The following is a 17,023-nucleotide window of genomic DNA, read 5'->3' on the forward strand; positions in this document are numbered from 1 at the left end:
CAATGGCACTAAACTCAGGTCTGCACACAAATCTAAAAATTGTATTCCTCTTTGAGTTTTTTTTTTTAAAGAATCCCCCTTTCAGCAATCTTTTTTGGAAGATTAGCTGCTTAACCAAGAAACCATATTAATACAATAAGAATGGTAATTGCAGCAAGAGAAACGTTTCATAGGTTAATTTGTAGGCGCTGGTCTGAAATAATCTAGTTTGATTCCATTTTGATTAGGAGATTGTAATAAGAGGCTTAGTGTTTCAATTGAAATTGTTCAATCAACAGGAAATCCAAATCCCTAATAATGAAATATGATGATGAATACAGTGCTTGAATATAAAACCTTTTTTGTGCTATTTTGGGTCAATGACCTATTGGATCTGTACAATTTCACCACCCGAAAAAATAAATAAATAATGTAACCCACCTGATCAAAACAACTAAACTCTGTGACAAGATTAGAATTATTCCCTGGTGGTGATTTGATCTCAGGGGCCCTATTAAAAGCTTCAAAAGCAATCCTGACTTTACAGATTGGAGGCGGAGGACCACAAGTAACAAATAATACATCTCCTATTACAGGAAGGGCTGATAATGGCATTACCTGAGCATTTTCATAGAAGAGGACATCAGGCACCTTCATCTTCTCATCGGGATTATAGACAGGAACTGAAACCTTTCCGATTCTCAATGTCCCATCTTTTATTTCGCCTGCAATTACATTTACAGAAAGAACTACATTCAAGCCATTGGAAAATAAATATCCAGCCTTAATGCCCAACTGAACTTCTGACCTTTTCAGACAATCCTCTGCAAGGAAAGCACCACAACACCTACACAAGAGAGACTTTTTTTTATATTAACGGTAATTCGATAAGTACAACCAATGTATTGGGCGGTGTACTAAATCAAAACTAATAGCCACCTTATAGCCAAACGTAATGGAAATTCCTTCTGCTGTGTTATGTAGCAGTATCCCTTAGAAAACATATAATCAATGGTAAATTTCTTTGAAAAAACAAAAACAAAATAAAAAAAGTTTTAGTGGAAAATGAAAGTAGCCTATAAGCAACTCCATTCAGCTGTGTAAAAAGTTCTGCTAATTAAAACTGTTTACACAGATGATTAAAAACAAGCTATACACTTACAAGTCTGACAAATTAAAATAATAGGCTTACAAGTGACATCCTTCTCCTGTTGCTGTGACAGCTCTTCCGAATTGTCTTCAATTGAACAGCTGACCAAATTCTTGTGCAATGCAGATCGTGCAAGGCTTGGCAGAAACCTACACATCAGACAGAAGAAACATTTATTGTTAATGCGTATGTTTAACAAGAGGCAAATTAAAATGCGTTTGTTCTGAATGTCTTTAGATATGTTGTTATTCTCTTCATTTCCACCCAAATATTAATCCAAGCAATAATAATAATAAAAGTTTTTGTAAAGTTGTTAAATTAATCCACCCAAAACTAATCCAGCCATAATCCAGAACAGATAACCCAAGAACAGTATATCTGCACAGGTGACAATACCTGGAGAGACAGGCTTTATTAATGGAGTGGGAAATGCTCTCTTCTGGATACTGAGACAGACGACGGCAGATTCTCAGCAGCTGTCTAGTGGATAAAGATGAGGCTAATGATTGAGCCTGGAAAAAAATGAAATATTCCAGAATTACAATAAAACAAAAAGACTAATTTGTTTGTTTAACCCCACAAAATACAGTTTCCAAATAAAACAGAGATCCCACAGTGATAATGTAACGTTTTTAACATGAAAAGCAATCTAGACTGAGAAAGTTCACCTTTCAACACTGAATTTCAATTGTTATAACCTTTAAAGCCTGCCTGTGCGACTTTTACCATGTTTTTATGAAGACGTGAATCTCAGACAGCTCCAGTACAACACAAATGTGCGTTCCATGCACACAGCCTCTCTCTCACATGTGCGATGTGTTACTATGCATTGTAAAGAGTAAGGGTGACATTTTTAGACTCAAAAGAAGGATGAACACTATAACACAATTAGTATGACAAAGGATGATCTATGTAGTGCAGTTTTAAGATCCACATAAAATTTGACCTTTTATTCTTGAAACCAAAACTGTCAAATTAAACAAGGCATGTTTATATGCAAAGCAGGCTCCACATTCCTTTGGTAGTTTCTGGTTTGTTTTAGGGCTTTCCTATTCTCCTCCTTCGGGCTTTGATACAGGTGCTTTACATTGTACAATTGCATGTATTAGCCTTAAACTTAACCTTTCAATGAAATCAAAAACAACTGCATATTCTGTACATCATTATCGAAAAATGTCCTTGTAAACTTTAACGAGGGAACCAGTGCACACACTATGGGAACGCAATGTCACTTTTTCAGAATACACAAGATGTTACTGTGCTGCTTACTGTGGGGTCGTTTGTTTGTCGCAATCTGTGGGTTAAATACAGCAGCTGATCCACCGCCTCCTTCGGAACATTTGGCGTCTGAAAAACAAGCAAGAGTTCACATGCACCATATAGGGGTCATCTTAGTGCTGAATGTCCTGAAAGCAGAGAGCAGTACAATGGAGAGAGGGAGGGAGGTGGGGGTGCTGGATCAGGGCTTTGGCACACTACTGTTCCTATTCTTGAGGATTAAAAACCTTCAGCTGCCTTCACCGAGGGTCAGAGCAGCCACAGTCATCTATCAGGGCTTTTAATCAGAGTACCATTTCCATCGGCTTTCATGAAAAGAAAGCAAAAGCCTGTTGCTGGTACAAAGAAGTAAAAATCAATTACAAGCCATGACAAATGCCCGTTCCTAGCTTTTTTCACCTAATAAAGGGGGATATGGGAATTGTAATTAATAAACACGCAAAAATCTGTTTTATTTTGAGTGTCCCTTGATGGTTTTACTGTTCAAAAATGAGAAGTTATAATGATTTTGAACATACAACCTGATATGTTTTACCCTTTAAGCCCTGGAAATATGTTCCCAAGAATATCACCTAAAACACTGAACTGAATACATGCTGCCTCTTGCTTTATATTGAACTCACACTCAAAGAATCTACTATAACTGGAATACCCAGCTATTTTATTCAAGTTAGATTTTAATAAAGATCTTAGATTCTGTCTTAATTGTGGAAAAAGGGCTTTGAAGTTAATATCTGTGCACAAAATCTTAATGAAAGTTATACAGCAAACAAGGTAGTTAGCATTTTAGTTCTTTACACATCTGTCAGCAGGTCTGAAAAAAACAAAGTTTAATCCTTTTATTTTCAGATCAGCTTAAAATAGGTAAAATAGGTTCTATCAGTGCTTTCATTTCTCATTTTAGAGATTTGTTTTCAGTACTTCTACGGCAACACATACACTGACAATAGGTAACAGAAGGCAGAGATTCAGAAACAGACTGTTGTATGGGAAGTTAAACAGGAGAAACTACTTCTCACTTTAAAAGCAAGGTTGAACAATTCAGGATTATCTGAAGGCTGTTACTGACAGAAAAGACAGAGCTCTCCACGCCTCTATGGATTGAAGTCAGGGAAGATTTTGTGGACAGAAGAGCACTCCCTGGCGATGATTGTGTGTGTAATGTGGCTGTGTTTATGAACACAATGGAAGTGGGGAACTGTTCTTCACAACAGAGGAACACTCACAACCAATTATATGTAACCACAGTCTATAGATCTTACGGAAATCATCGTGACAGGAACACAGTTCGCAGTGAACTAATGGGTATAATTACATTTTTTAATAGGCCACTGCTATTCCCCACCTCTTTGGAGCCCTGAAGATAGAGCCATAAATTATTCCTTTATTTTATTCATTTTTTTTAAATAAAAAAATCTGTACTTGGAATATATATATAAAAATAGAAGCTTCCCTTAAAAGCAACAGTTTAATAGTTATACAAATCTGAGTCCCAGCTAAACTGCCCCTCAGTCTGGGATACCGTCAGAGGAAGGGTAACAGCAATACGAGGCACCACTCACCATTCCTCTGATGACCTCAGCTTCCTCCGCCATGCCCAAGAGATTGACAGGGTGAAACAGGAACATGGTGAGGAGCTCTGGCCCAAGCCACTGCTGTGAGCTGCTTCCCACCAGCGGAGGCTCTGCCAGGGCCACGATTCGGAAAGAGGGATGGATGGGAAAGATAGACCTGACCGGAGGCAGATGAAAGGCCCATTCAGCACAAGGGAAGTGTACAGAATCACCACTGACACAAACCTGGATACTACAGCACTATCAGCGCTGCTGTTCCGGAAGATGGTTGACAATATCATTAGGATCATTTGTTGGTGTTTGGCCTCACCATTACCAAGACTGTTCTGGAAAATGTAATGTTAACATGTTTTCAATCCTTTTCTTTTCTCATTTCAGGGGCTTAAGAGTATTAGAACTGTATCTTGACACTATATCAGGGCAATACACAAGGGACTGAATAAAACCAATTGAACCAGAAAGATAAGGTCAATATACTAAGAAAAAGGATTACATTAGTCTTCACTTTGACTCTCTTGCTGTCTCTAGGGCAACAGGAAAATCTGAATTCCCAAGGCACCCAATAAGAAACTGACCTTTGCCCTCGTTAATTTGCGTCTTCAGAGAAATGCCACAAAGTGCTTGAAAGCAACGCCATTTTATAACAGTTTTCAAAATAAATTCAGTGCTTTCCTCAAACACAGATTTTTAATCTAAATATGAATTGCCTGTAAGCAACAATGAATCCCATGTGAAGAACTCCCTCACTGGTGCTCAATTATGCACATGGACTGTGGACTGGACGCCTGAATCACTGAAGCTAGCGACAGCTCCAAGTATATGCCATGCGTGCTTACAGGCTGACCCCCAGAGTCCTAAGCAACACTATGGTCATGAAGCAGAGACTTACAGTAGGCACTTAGCAGTGGCAGTTGTTAGTCGTGACTATAATTAGTGGATAGCTAAGCTCCAGAGAGGTGCTGCAATCTCTCATTTTCATTCAGAGCGCTAAATGAGTCTCAACTGACACAACTCTACCTGTACGCCTTGTCTGGCTTTGGGATGTTTCCAAGCTGTTACTTATAAGGAGGCTTTTTAATCACGGATTAATATTATCACATACTAAGGGGGATTTGACACACGAGAGCTCGGAGTGAAACAGATCCTTATTCACTTTCAACGCCTCATGAAAAGTGCTGTGGCAAGCCAAGGGTGGACAGCACACAGCTGAAACCTAGAACAGGGAATATGCTCATGATCTTGGGTAATACCAACTTTGATTGTTTATAATACATTGTCCCCATCATTAGGTGGATCGAACCATTTGGTATTTTATTTGAAATGGGGGGAGCGCTCTTATTTCCACTCGCTCTTCCGTCGAAAGGGAAATGCACTGTTGATTTGATTTGACAGTTTAGACAGTGGGGAGTGACAGCTTGACATTTCATCTTATCTGTTATAAAAAATGGTGGAAGACAGCTACCTTCAACAAATATTGATGATGCAGAGGAACTGTCCTACAGTGTTACCCCAAAGTGCAGTCATAAAAAATGGCCAGGCAGTCTCTACATGACAAATGTGTTTGATGAAACTCCAGAAGAGTGGTACTTGAGCTGTCCTCCATCAGAAACTGCTCTGCACGTGACAAAATTCCATGTTTAAGTGCGATATGGAAGGTCACACATCGATTATAATGTATACACTACCCTATCGTTATATCACTGGTGTTGGGGACCAATACAAAAAAAACCTTGCAATATATAACCTGTACATTAACTTCAGTTTTATTGCAGGCCTCACAAATTACAGACCAGCAATACATCTAGAAATCCAGAAATAAATAGGAGGCTAATACAGTGCATGGTATAATACTGTACTGTTCATTTTTAAATTATACACTATTTCTTCACAGATGAGAATGTGTAATTCCTAGTAGAGGGCAAATGGTGAAAGGAACAAATTGCACAGGCCTCCTACACTACAAGTATCAGTAGCCTAGTGTACTGTATATATTACAACAAATACAAAGTAAAAAAGAATGAGGTTAAGTATATTCAGAGGCATGCGCATCTTGACTACAAAAAAGGGAGCCAACCGCAACTGTGATATATCTGAATCAGCGGTATAGCGAGGGCGATATAACAAGGGGGTGGTGTATTAACAAAATACAAATAGAATTGATATGTTATTTAAAGTATCAAAATTTAGACAGTTCTACTTACATATGCCAAATGTAAGAGAATAAATCAAATTACATGATAATAATAATATTCCTGTATAGTACATAAATAACATTTAAAAAATCATTATAGTATAGTATCACAGGCCTTACAAAAGTACATAACATAATCAGAAGGACTCAACAATAATATTCTGATATTTTCCCACACTGCTGCCAAAAGCTCATGGCTGTTTTCAAGCTTGGCAAATATTTGCATTGCTCAAGTAAACCGACTACTGTTAGGATACATATATTATCTTAAGAGACAATATGATATTTTCCAGGTCTGACTACCAAATTAAAATCTTTTACTTGGTGCTTATTCATCTATACAAAACAACCACAACAGGAAAACGTTTGCCCTGCAAATATGTGAGGTATAATATCTGTCTGATAGCACCAAAAATTAAGCCACCTCCTTTTAATCTGAATGCCACATATGACAACCACCAGGAAATGCTGAAGAGTAAACAATATGTAACACTGGCAAATTCAGGTGCCAGTTTCAAGAGAGCTTTATCGCTGATACACATGACACACCAAAGCTTAGCTGCCATGCAAACAGCAACTCGTGTAGTTTAGTTCAGTGCACTTTTATCATGGTAAATTTGCACAGCAATTTGGCAATTTTCCTATTGTTATATCTTACATTTTCCTTGCTCAGCTGTGGTTTTCCATGGTGTGTATCATGGTTTCCGATTTACTTTGGTTTCCTACTTTTCCTACTAGTTTTGTTCATGATTTACAACAATGTACTTTTATAACGGTTATCAGTACGAGCTGCATCAGTCTTCCCAAAGATACCACAGCTCTACTGTTGGTGTTGTGGACACGTTGTGTGAAAACAAGTGGGTGGCTGGGCAGCACATTTTTCAGCAGGCAGATGTTAGCTGCCCACATCCCTCCTGCACTGGAGGAGGAGTTTTTGCTGTGAGTCCAATTGACAGATTGGCAGCTACAAACTGGGATGATATATAAGAAAAAACAAAAATACAAAAAGCCCAGCATTCCATTATCAAACAGTGTTCTTTTAAAATCATTTTCTTTTCTTTTTTGGAATCCTTTTTTTGGGGTTGTCATGAGCAACATTTTAAACATGGACTAGGCAGAAAAACAATGCAAACTATAATATACTAGATTGATTTTACATTTTTAATTGTGTATCTAGGCTAGACCTAGTACAACACAGAATACTTGTATATGATGTGCCCTTTATTTTCTGCTATTTTAATTCTTTTTGTTTCTTGATTTCACATCTCCATTGGTTTTATTAGGTACAATAGCACACGTCCCTGTACTAAATACACAAGCCGCATCTAATTGTCTGATGAAGAACTCAGATACCTGATGAAGAAAATATTTCATCCAGATTGTTAAAGAAAGCAAATACTATAGTTCATTAAACTGTCACAATGAATGTCACATTCTGATGTCAGTCATTCAGAGCCTTTTGACCTTCAGTTCCATATTCTCTGTAATCAACTGACAATGACATGCCCACTAGTTCCATTTTCACCTAATCTTTCCAGACAGCTTTTTCTATTTTTATTAAGCCAGGAACCAGCATGTAATACATAGGAGCATCCTTTGACAGACACCATAACCACCCACTGCCAAAGTCCCGACCTGTCAGGCATCGTTCCAGAGGTGTTCACACTGAGGATCTGCTCCATCGCCTAGCAACCCCGGGCTACCACTAGCACTGCTGCTAAAGAATGGACACGGCTTCGAATTATTTAGGAGTGCTTTATTTAGGGCATTGTCCATCTCACATAAAGTTCTATATAAATGTGTTTGAAGACCTAACAAATGGTTAAATAATCCTTCTGTAACAAAATATTTTATTTATTTATTTTCTACTGCTAGGAAATGCTTGGACTGCACTCAATACTTGGACTCAATTTCACTTGTAATTAACTACTGCTCTGAGGATTTAAATATCTGTATTTAAGAATCTTACATTTAATATGGAGACAAGTCTGCAAATCTGCAAAGCTTCCAGATACAATACATAGAAGTTACCACAACCACACTTGATGAGACAACAAACAAGACAAATGTAACGGGACAAAAAAGACTCAAAATAAACTGCTAAGCTTTCATGTGGCCAATAAAAAACAGGTCGAAAGGAAATAGACGTCTGGTTTCAGATCACTACTCCTGAGAGTGATATTCTGTCGATTGCACTCAACACAGAAATCCAGAAGTTGGATCTTTCTTTTTTGGCATCTGATTTTAAAATTCACCCGTGTCGAGAACGAAAGTTATACATCTCTCAACATTTAATGTCAGCAATGCCTTGTTCCAAATGAATGTGAAATATCTAATTAACAACAGCAGTCCCAAACCATATTAAGAAGGCTTAAGTAGTATTTTACATTCTAAATAGGGAGCAGGAGGAAGTCGATTTGTAGCCTCCATGCACAGGAAGCTGAGACAGGATGATCTTAAAAATGCAACCAAAAAATATACCTTTTCTGTAGTTCCTCCTCCGAGAGCAGCAGCTCCTCCTTCAGGGACTGGTACCGGTCCAACCGAAGAAGCCTGGTTCCATCATAGAGAGCCAGCTCCCTGTCATGGATTAATCTGGAAAACGCAGAATAAAAGTGTGTGTGTGTATGTCATTAGCACAACTGCATTTAGGGGCAGCAGACCCTCAAACACAAAAACCTTTATTTATAATGCTGAGGTGACATCATAGCATACAGGTCACAAAGGCTCAGTTATATTACAGCCACGGATTTAAACAAAGCTGTTTTCCTGGATCGTGTGTTTTGTTACACACCAGTTTAGAAATTATTTTGGCCACCGACAGTCAGGTAAAAAACACAACAAAGTCCAAGTTTGTGTATTTCTGACTGACCTGGAGAGCACAGCCAGGGTGCCCAGGTTGACCCGGTGAATGCCATCCAGCAGTACCAGCTTCCCCTCCTGGGCAGCAGTGACCAGGGGAGAGGGCCTCCAGGCCGTGTCCCCGTTGGGCAGGGTGAACCTCTGCTGCAGCAGGTCCCTGGCCGTCATATCCTGCCCAGAAAGGATTAATCAAAACCCATGCATCAGGGCCACATTTAGATGGATGAACACTCACATTGTTACTATTTTTGTGTAAACTATTTCTGTTACTATTTTAGCATTACTGTTTTTAACCCTAAAAGGATATAAGGTGAAAATTACAGAATATTGCTTGAGTTTATTCACAGTGCAGCAATAAACCAGTAGTTCTTCCCTATCTATGGTATTTGTCTTCAACCAGTCAATAAATCAATTATACATAGGGCATTACTGTGCATACTACATTGTGTTGCTGTGGAATATGTAAGCTCAATTTAGCAATGGCATTAAACAATGTTAAAAATTCTTCTATTCCCAGAATACAGTAACCCTTGATCTGCAGCATCCAAAAATAGCCACAGCATAATGCATGAACAGGCTTCCTTTTCCTGTCTTTTTCTGAAGGAGCTCAACATTAAATCAACAGGACACTGGAAATTCTTTAGATTCTTTCACCTGGTCATGATGATTTTATAACTTGAGTATTTAGTATTTGTTTATTTTTAAATGTCTGTCTATCACAGTCTTGTAATACACTGCCCCATTTAAAAAAAATACAATACAAAACAATTCTGATGAAGAGCATATGGTTTCACTAGTTTTTTGGGGACCTTTCTGCATTTCCTTTTTTTCATATGGAAGTTTATAGTATTAATAATTCCTCTTATTTTTGCACAGAGTTTTGTATCATTATATATATATATATGCAAGATCAAGTAGAGTTTTATGCTTTGGGGCTAGATTGGGAGTGAGTTACAATAAACATGCAAATCAGTCCATGCGAGACATGTCTATAAATAAATCATTATGGCAACTCTATACTGCATCCTGCCCTTCTCTTAACTGGTACATGCTTTCTTGCATATTGCAGTGACTTCTTACAACTGACTTGCATCTCAAAGATTGCACATATGTTTAATTCAGGAATGGTGCGAAATTACAAGTTCAATGTAGCGATAAGAATAACGTAATTAATCTCTTGCCGTTTTCTCAAAATGTTAAACTACTAGTAAAAAAACAAGTTTTGAGTCGACTCATTGGGTGAATTGTAAGCACCAGATTGCATGTTTTGTCTTGGGAATTTACTATCTAGAGGGGCAGTAATACTTTTACTTTGAAACAGCATATTACTCGAGAACATGATATTTCAGATGACATCAGGAATGTACAATAGAATTACAAAAACATCTGGATGTGTGTATGCATTGTTCAGAATGCTAAATATTGTAATTAAAGATGTATAGCTTAATTCACAGCAGTAGGCCTCCAGTGTTTTTTTTTTTGACAGCTAATAATAACATTGATTTCATACACAATCAAGTTCATGTCTTGGTAAAGTCTTATTCATTCACATGGAAACATTGACAAGAATACATATTACCCATAAGATAAAAATATACATTCACAAATGAAGACGTTTGAAAAGCATTGCTTAAGAATTTGTGTTTACTTTTTTCTTCTGTCAAGCCCACATAGATCATGACCCCTCCTTCCGTTTCATGGATTGAGAGAATTAGGTCTAAACCTAAAATTAAGTCAGGCTGCACTTCCTCACTAACCTCAAATGTTACCACAGTCAGGTCCCTAGGTTTCCTTCAGTATATACAAAAAGTCTACAGCAAACACCACATTTTTTGGTAACTTTTTTTGGTTTGTTCTTTGAATATATTTATCTGTCATTAATGAAGCAATGACATCAGCTTTCATAGAAAGGAACACATGTTTCTCAATAACAATAATAGCCCTTTGGAGTCTGCAGAAGTAAACGCCAGTAGAAGTAAAATGTATTTTATAGTCGTATAAATGGATATGCATTTAATGATTGTACAGATGGCATTTCCCCCGCTTCCTTTTGCAGTGCTGTATTTTTAATTGGAAGCCGAATGAACATGTACAAAAGGGAGACGTGCTGTTGATTATTTAAAGCTGACATGCTCCTCAAAGCTCTTGTTTGGCTTTAATCCCCAGTATTGTCCATAATCAATGAATGAATTCCAAAGCCAATTGAGCCAATTTAAAACTGCAGCTTTAAAATAAAAAGAATACATGAGAAAAATGAAAGAGAGGATTAGAGCTTCTCTGGGGAGACTGAGCTCAATTTCAGTTTTTGGCTGAATGATCATGAGAGGGGGAAAAAAAATCATTTTCCTCAGACTATCATTCTTACAGATACTGGAGTGCATACACATCAGTCTCACTGCTGAAATTGCACAAATAGGAGAGCTTATGACATACAGAGTACACATAAGAGATGCTGTCCAATGCCCTTGCAGTAAAATGGGACCCCAGATAATAGCACTGCCTCACCCGGCTGAACATGCTGATCTTACTGTCAAATTAGCTTTCCCTCTAGAATCTAAGACTCAAAATGGGTTTTTCGAGACAAAATGTGTAGGTTAGTATGATGCCGACACTGCTGGTTTTCTGTAGAACCATATCAATGCACCAGATACACTTATGCATTAAATGGTGGGATTTTAATTCACTTCATTCAACTTGAATATGAATATTTTGCCTCAGCAAAGCCCCCTAAATCCAAGCCACATGCATGACAACAACAACAACAATAAAGAGAAGCAGTGATTACCTGATACAGCATTATGGGCTCAATGTGATATCCTAACATCTCAGCAAACTCTTTAGCAATCACAGATTTCCCACATCCCTGCAAAAAGAGTGATGGTGTTTTTTTTAAAGGTCTCATAGAAGGTACAGCAGAGTCAAATGCAGAGCTTACAACAACCTAGTTAAACACACATGTGGTCTCTTCAAATTCCAGTTGGGAAACACCCGTCACACAAGCCCCAGATTTATGTTTGCAACTTGCTGGTATAAAATACACACTTCATTTCTCTTCCTTTATTTGTTTTATTGGCTTTCAGGATATGCTTCAAAAAAGACCGGTGGTAGATGTCGCTGAAGTGAAGCTCAATTAGTCATTTAAATAGAATTTACATTGACTAGACATTAATTCTGACCATTTACAGGAACTACTCTCCTCTAACCCAATTCCAAAGCAGTATCAGTTTTTCATTCCTTAATCTTTTGATTAAGACAATTATAAGAAATGACAATGCTATGAATTGCTGTTGATTGTGCAGTGAGAGCGCATCAATCCTGCAGATTACCGTCTGATTGTCTCTGTGTTCGTGTGCATAAATAATTCTTAAAGTAGGCTTCACAATATTTAGTTTACTGGCAAGTGCTATCGTGCTTGAAAATACTCTAACTAGATTGCGGTTGTGTCTTTCGCTTGTTTTTAGTTGATAATTGAATTGATGTTTATTTGTAATTGAGTCTGTAGCTTTACAGTTTGTTCCTGTCTCATGAATCTTTTGAAGGAGTTTCCTCTGTGAGGGAGATTTATGCCAGTTTCAGTTTTCGTCACATCAGCCCTCACAAAAGAGCAACAATACACACCCACCGCCTCTTCCCCAAGTACAAATTGTTACCTATCATTACATTTTGGGGTGAAGAAAAGAGCCAATCAGCTCATATTGGCAGGTAGAATACATAGAATACACTGGAAATACTTTTAAATTCTGGCTACCCGGGCTGGAACTGGAGTGAAGAGGCACTGCGAACAGTGTGCTTGTGGATGCTTCAACCACTACTCACAACCCAGACAGCGCTCACCTTTGCACCAATCAGACACATATCTTTGACCATGTGGGACTGCATCATCTCAGCCAGCAGGCGGTCATGGCTCGGAGTTCTGATGAAGTTCAGGCTTCCCAAGTGGGGCCGCAAAGCTCTCGTTCCAGCTGGGACCTACAGGAAAACAGTATTTCTTCAGGAAGAGGCTGGGATAAAGATCTGAAAACCTTTGACATGCTATCTCCTATTATGTAAATAACTTCAGAGAAGAGTAATAAAGCAGGTGGGATAGAAAAAACAGGGCTGTTACGGACTAAAGACAAACTACCACTATCAAAACATCAATGTCCATACAGGGAAAAGTCAGGAATCACAGTGAATAATACAAACACTATTATACTAAGTACTTCCTGTCAGAGAGTTTAATTAAAAGTGGATTTGACAGCACAGGTGCGGGGATACTATACTTAGAAACATCCACTTGCATCTTATCTTTCACTAACAAACCCATATGGCTTGTTAACAATCATTTATATTTTGTGTGTGTTCTGCTTTCTCCAGTTCTGTTTAAAAGTAATAATAATTTGCATCTGGTGGTTTGAGTAAACATCTGAAGTCTAAAATTAGGTTTCAGAAACAGTTGACATGCACAGAGAGTGTTATTTACATGTATCAAGTATTCTGAATGAAGACACTGTAATATGTTTGCAGAGCTTTTTACGTAAGCATATGCATTTGAATCAACAGCATGTGTAAAAGCCTGATTCCACAATCAATCTCATTCATTAATTCATCAATGCCCAAAGGTAATGCAGAAAAGATTACACCATAGGAGCAATATTATAAGTAGGATCAAAAAATCTCTCTTTATGAGATATTCTTTTCTATTTGGTAATTACATGGGTCTTTATCCAGCACTAGGCTCTTACCTCAAAAGTGACTTCTTTGTCTGCAATTTGGAGAGTGACAGCTGCTTGTCTGATCTCATCACTGCTGAGCTCTTCAACTTTAATCACTCCTGGGGGGAAACGGTCCTTTCCTGAATCAGAGAGTTCGAATCTCTGGAGGAGAAATCAAAAATAATAATGATTGAGTAACTGGGTTTGACAATGAAATTAACAGATTGATTGCAATAAAGAGCAGCCCACGTTCTGCAAAACTACCTTGCCATTCCAGGATAGTTGACCTTAAAAAAATTGCATGTGATGGTTCTATATAGGGTACTTCAGAAAATGTGAAACCGATTTCATTATACAAAGAGGATGTAATTAATTTTTTTTCAGTCGTGATGCACAATTCAAATGAAGACACAAACTCAGATATTGGTTTTCTGGTATTGTGCGTTTACATCGGATTAACGTCGCTTCCAGGGTATTACGACAGCTCCAGTCAACAGAGCAGACCTTGTAATCGTGACACACAGTCTCCACATCTACATCACTGGCGCACAAGCACAGCACAACAGCCGAGGCAGCACGTGATGTGTCAGTCTGTGTGTTTGTAATGCACTGACATTCAGAGCGTCCTCCACTGCAGTTCGGCCTTCTTTTCCCAGCATGGACTCGTATGGGTACAGTCTCTGGATCAGCTGCTGGGAGGACAGCATGGGGAAGCAATCCTGAAAGAGGACAACACAATTGTAGATGATTGTTGAAAGAAAGAAGCAGCACTGTACCAGGGAATTATAAGATGTAATGTTCTTTAATACAATTATGAAATGTAAATCATATGCTGGATGTTGCCTGGGGTATAAGCTGGACATATTTGTTTGTGATACAGAAAACATGTCTGTACAAGTTGATTTAACGTGACATAAAGAGTGCAGGTCGCTGCTCTGGGACTGGTTTCAGCAGAAAACAGCTCTGATGCCTGGGAGCCTTGTATTCCAGATACCTACCAGAACCTTCACTGCGGCAGGCAGGTTGTCCACTGGGAAGTCTGGGAGACCCAGGTTAGACGACTCCTGAGAGCACAGAGTGGTAGCCAGCGACAAGAGCTGGGACACTCTGTGAGGGACAAGGGGAGAACAGCCCATCAGCAAACCAATACACACTCAGTCACTAGGGCCGGAAAGGTCAAATGTTGCAAGTCAATGTCAAAATAAATAAATAAATAAATAAAAATCCAACCAATTTTCCAAAATACAAAACGTTTAAGAGTACATTTCATGCATAAAATGTGAATAATTTTTTTTTTTCACAAATATATAAAGTGCACCCCAATTCCATTATGATCATGATACACAATATAATGAGAAGTCTGACATAATAGAAATAGATAAATCCTTAGACACATTTGCACTGCTAGTGCAATAAGATTTAACAGGCATATTGTCTCTGTAACTGCGATAAGCAAGAGAGAGAAGGACAGTATACATTGTCAAATTACATAATGCTAATGAGACGTGATCTTTACCTCTCTGATGGAACATTTGGTCCAACATCATAAAGAACTTGTAACTGGTCCTAAACAAAATAAAAAATAAAGATTATGTGATGGCATGTCACTGTTACTGAATTTCCTACAGTATATCAATAAACACTTCCTAGAATCAGAACAAAGAATGTTGATGGAATAAAGTTCCCAACTGATTTCAAATGTTTCTTCATAACTCTAAACCTGATTTTCTATGGAAATAAAATTGGTATGTATATAATTCAGTGACATCCTAACAGGCTAGGACATATACTTGTCAATGGATGCCACCTACATTGGCCCCTTCAGTATCAATATCCTGCAAAGTGGTCTTCAAATCATTTTCTCGTGGTCACAAAATAAAGCCACCACTGAAATTAAAACAGGCTCAACAGATGGAAAGCTGACTATTATATAGGAGGTCCCCCCAATGATGATAGCATATTATAAAGACAGGTAACGTTGGTCAAACCAGGGAGCATAAGCTTACAAAGAAGATGATCTTACTGTCATGTGAATCCTTCCCCACCCTTCGACAGCATATCCACTACCCAAGGTGAGGTGTGGCAAGAGCCTACTGACCAGAAACACATTCACCCAGATAAGACATGATTACATAGATCAGCACATGTCTTAAGAAGGGTTCACCTTGAAAGGCAGGTAGAAGATGTCCCTGGCCTGGAAACGTGACCGGAGGGGAGGGTCCAGGGGGTTCCCTGTGTATCTGGGAACAGGCAAACCCAGGGCAATGACTCGGAAATCTTCACTCACTCGCACTATCTTCCAGGTGTCCAGCTCCTCTTTTGTGTGCTCCTGTGAACATGTAAAGTGAGAATGAATTCTTGCTTGTGTTAATTAAGAGTTGTATTCCAGGCTACGGTTTTCCCTTTCTGCATGTAACATACTTTTTGGTGTACTACAAAAAGTACCATATGTTTCACTAAGAACTATAATCTATGCAGCAGCAAGGGAAATCTATCGCCAGCCATGTCAATATGGGTGTCTTAAATGTGAATTGGCTTCTCTTGACAATTAATTCAATTGAACAAAATCAAAGACAAAACTATACTAATAGACACATCAAAGAGCTTCCTAGCTAGCTGACCTGGAGCAGTTTGTCATATCTCTGGGCTGACATGAGGAAGCGTCCATCCTCCAGCTGCATCTCCCTGTTCTCCAGCAAGTTGTTGAGGACAGGCAGGACATTGCGCTCTGCCTTCTCCAGACCCTCCAGTACCAAGACCCGGCCCTGTGTGGCGGCGCGCACCGCACACTGTGGAGAGAGCAGGCAGCACCCCTTCAGCAATACGCACCAGGGCCGGTCATCAAACATCTCACACACCTGCACTGTACTCACAATCTGCGTATGGCATGTATCCTCAAGAACATTAATTAATTAAAAGCCCTGAGCAGAGAGATTTGTGCTTTCCCTATGCAAATATTTCCATAGAAAACTAATTACAAGGGGTATTCTTCCTAAAGATTAAATGAATAAAAAAAGAGAGAAAACTACAGTGTGTGTGAGAGGAAGGAGTTACACCCAGTAATTATTATTATAATAATAATGTTGAAATGTCATGTTAACATCATTAACTGTTTTCAAGATTTATAAGCATGGCCCCCTGTGTTCTAGGAGCAAATCCCACTGCCCTCTGTTGATACTGACTCCTATTAAGGGAAGCAATAAAATGCCAGGGTATGATAGCATGGTAGGCTTCAAGGAAGCCAGTAAAGACTTGGTATTAAGCCACAGACCCTTAATTCCGGGGATGCAAGAAA

The 17,023-nt window shown here is 38.6% G+C and overlaps 1 protein-coding gene across 1 annotated transcript in view; it reads right to left on the bottom strand.

Moving 5' to 3' along the window:
• The window catches only part of vwa8 (von Willebrand factor A domain containing 8), a 92,794-nt gene that overhangs the window by 63,744 nt on the left and 12,027 nt on the right, over positions 1-17,023 (bottom strand). The window contains exons 5-19 of the mRNA XM_066706629.1: positions 16,350-16,517; positions 15,893-16,057; positions 15,245-15,294; positions 14,727-14,835; positions 14,343-14,447; positions 13,759-13,890; positions 12,869-13,003; positions 11,820-11,897; positions 9,045-9,205; positions 8,654-8,767; positions 3,970-4,138; positions 2,399-2,476; positions 1,526-1,641; positions 1,172-1,278; positions 598-704 (exon numbers count right to left, since the gene is read on the bottom strand). Of these exons, the coding sequence (XP_066562726.1) occupies positions 598-704; positions 1,172-1,278; positions 1,526-1,641; positions 2,399-2,476; positions 3,970-4,138; positions 8,654-8,767; positions 9,045-9,205; positions 11,820-11,897; positions 12,869-13,003; positions 13,759-13,890; positions 14,343-14,447; positions 14,727-14,835; positions 15,245-15,294; positions 15,893-16,057; positions 16,350-16,517 (1,794 nt within the window). The remainder of the gene's footprint in view (positions 1-597; positions 705-1,171; positions 1,279-1,525; positions 1,642-2,398; positions 2,477-3,969; positions 4,139-8,653; positions 8,768-9,044; positions 9,206-11,819; positions 11,898-12,868; positions 13,004-13,758; positions 13,891-14,342; positions 14,448-14,726; positions 14,836-15,244; positions 15,295-15,892; positions 16,058-16,349; positions 16,518-17,023) is intronic.

This window comes from Amia ocellicauda, chromosome 6 (assembly GCF_036373705.1).
Source record: "Amia ocellicauda isolate fAmiCal2 chromosome 6, fAmiCal2.hap1, whole genome shotgun sequence".
NCBI classification, from domain to species: domain Eukaryota; kingdom Metazoa; phylum Chordata; class Actinopteri; order Amiiformes; family Amiidae; genus Amia; species Amia ocellicauda.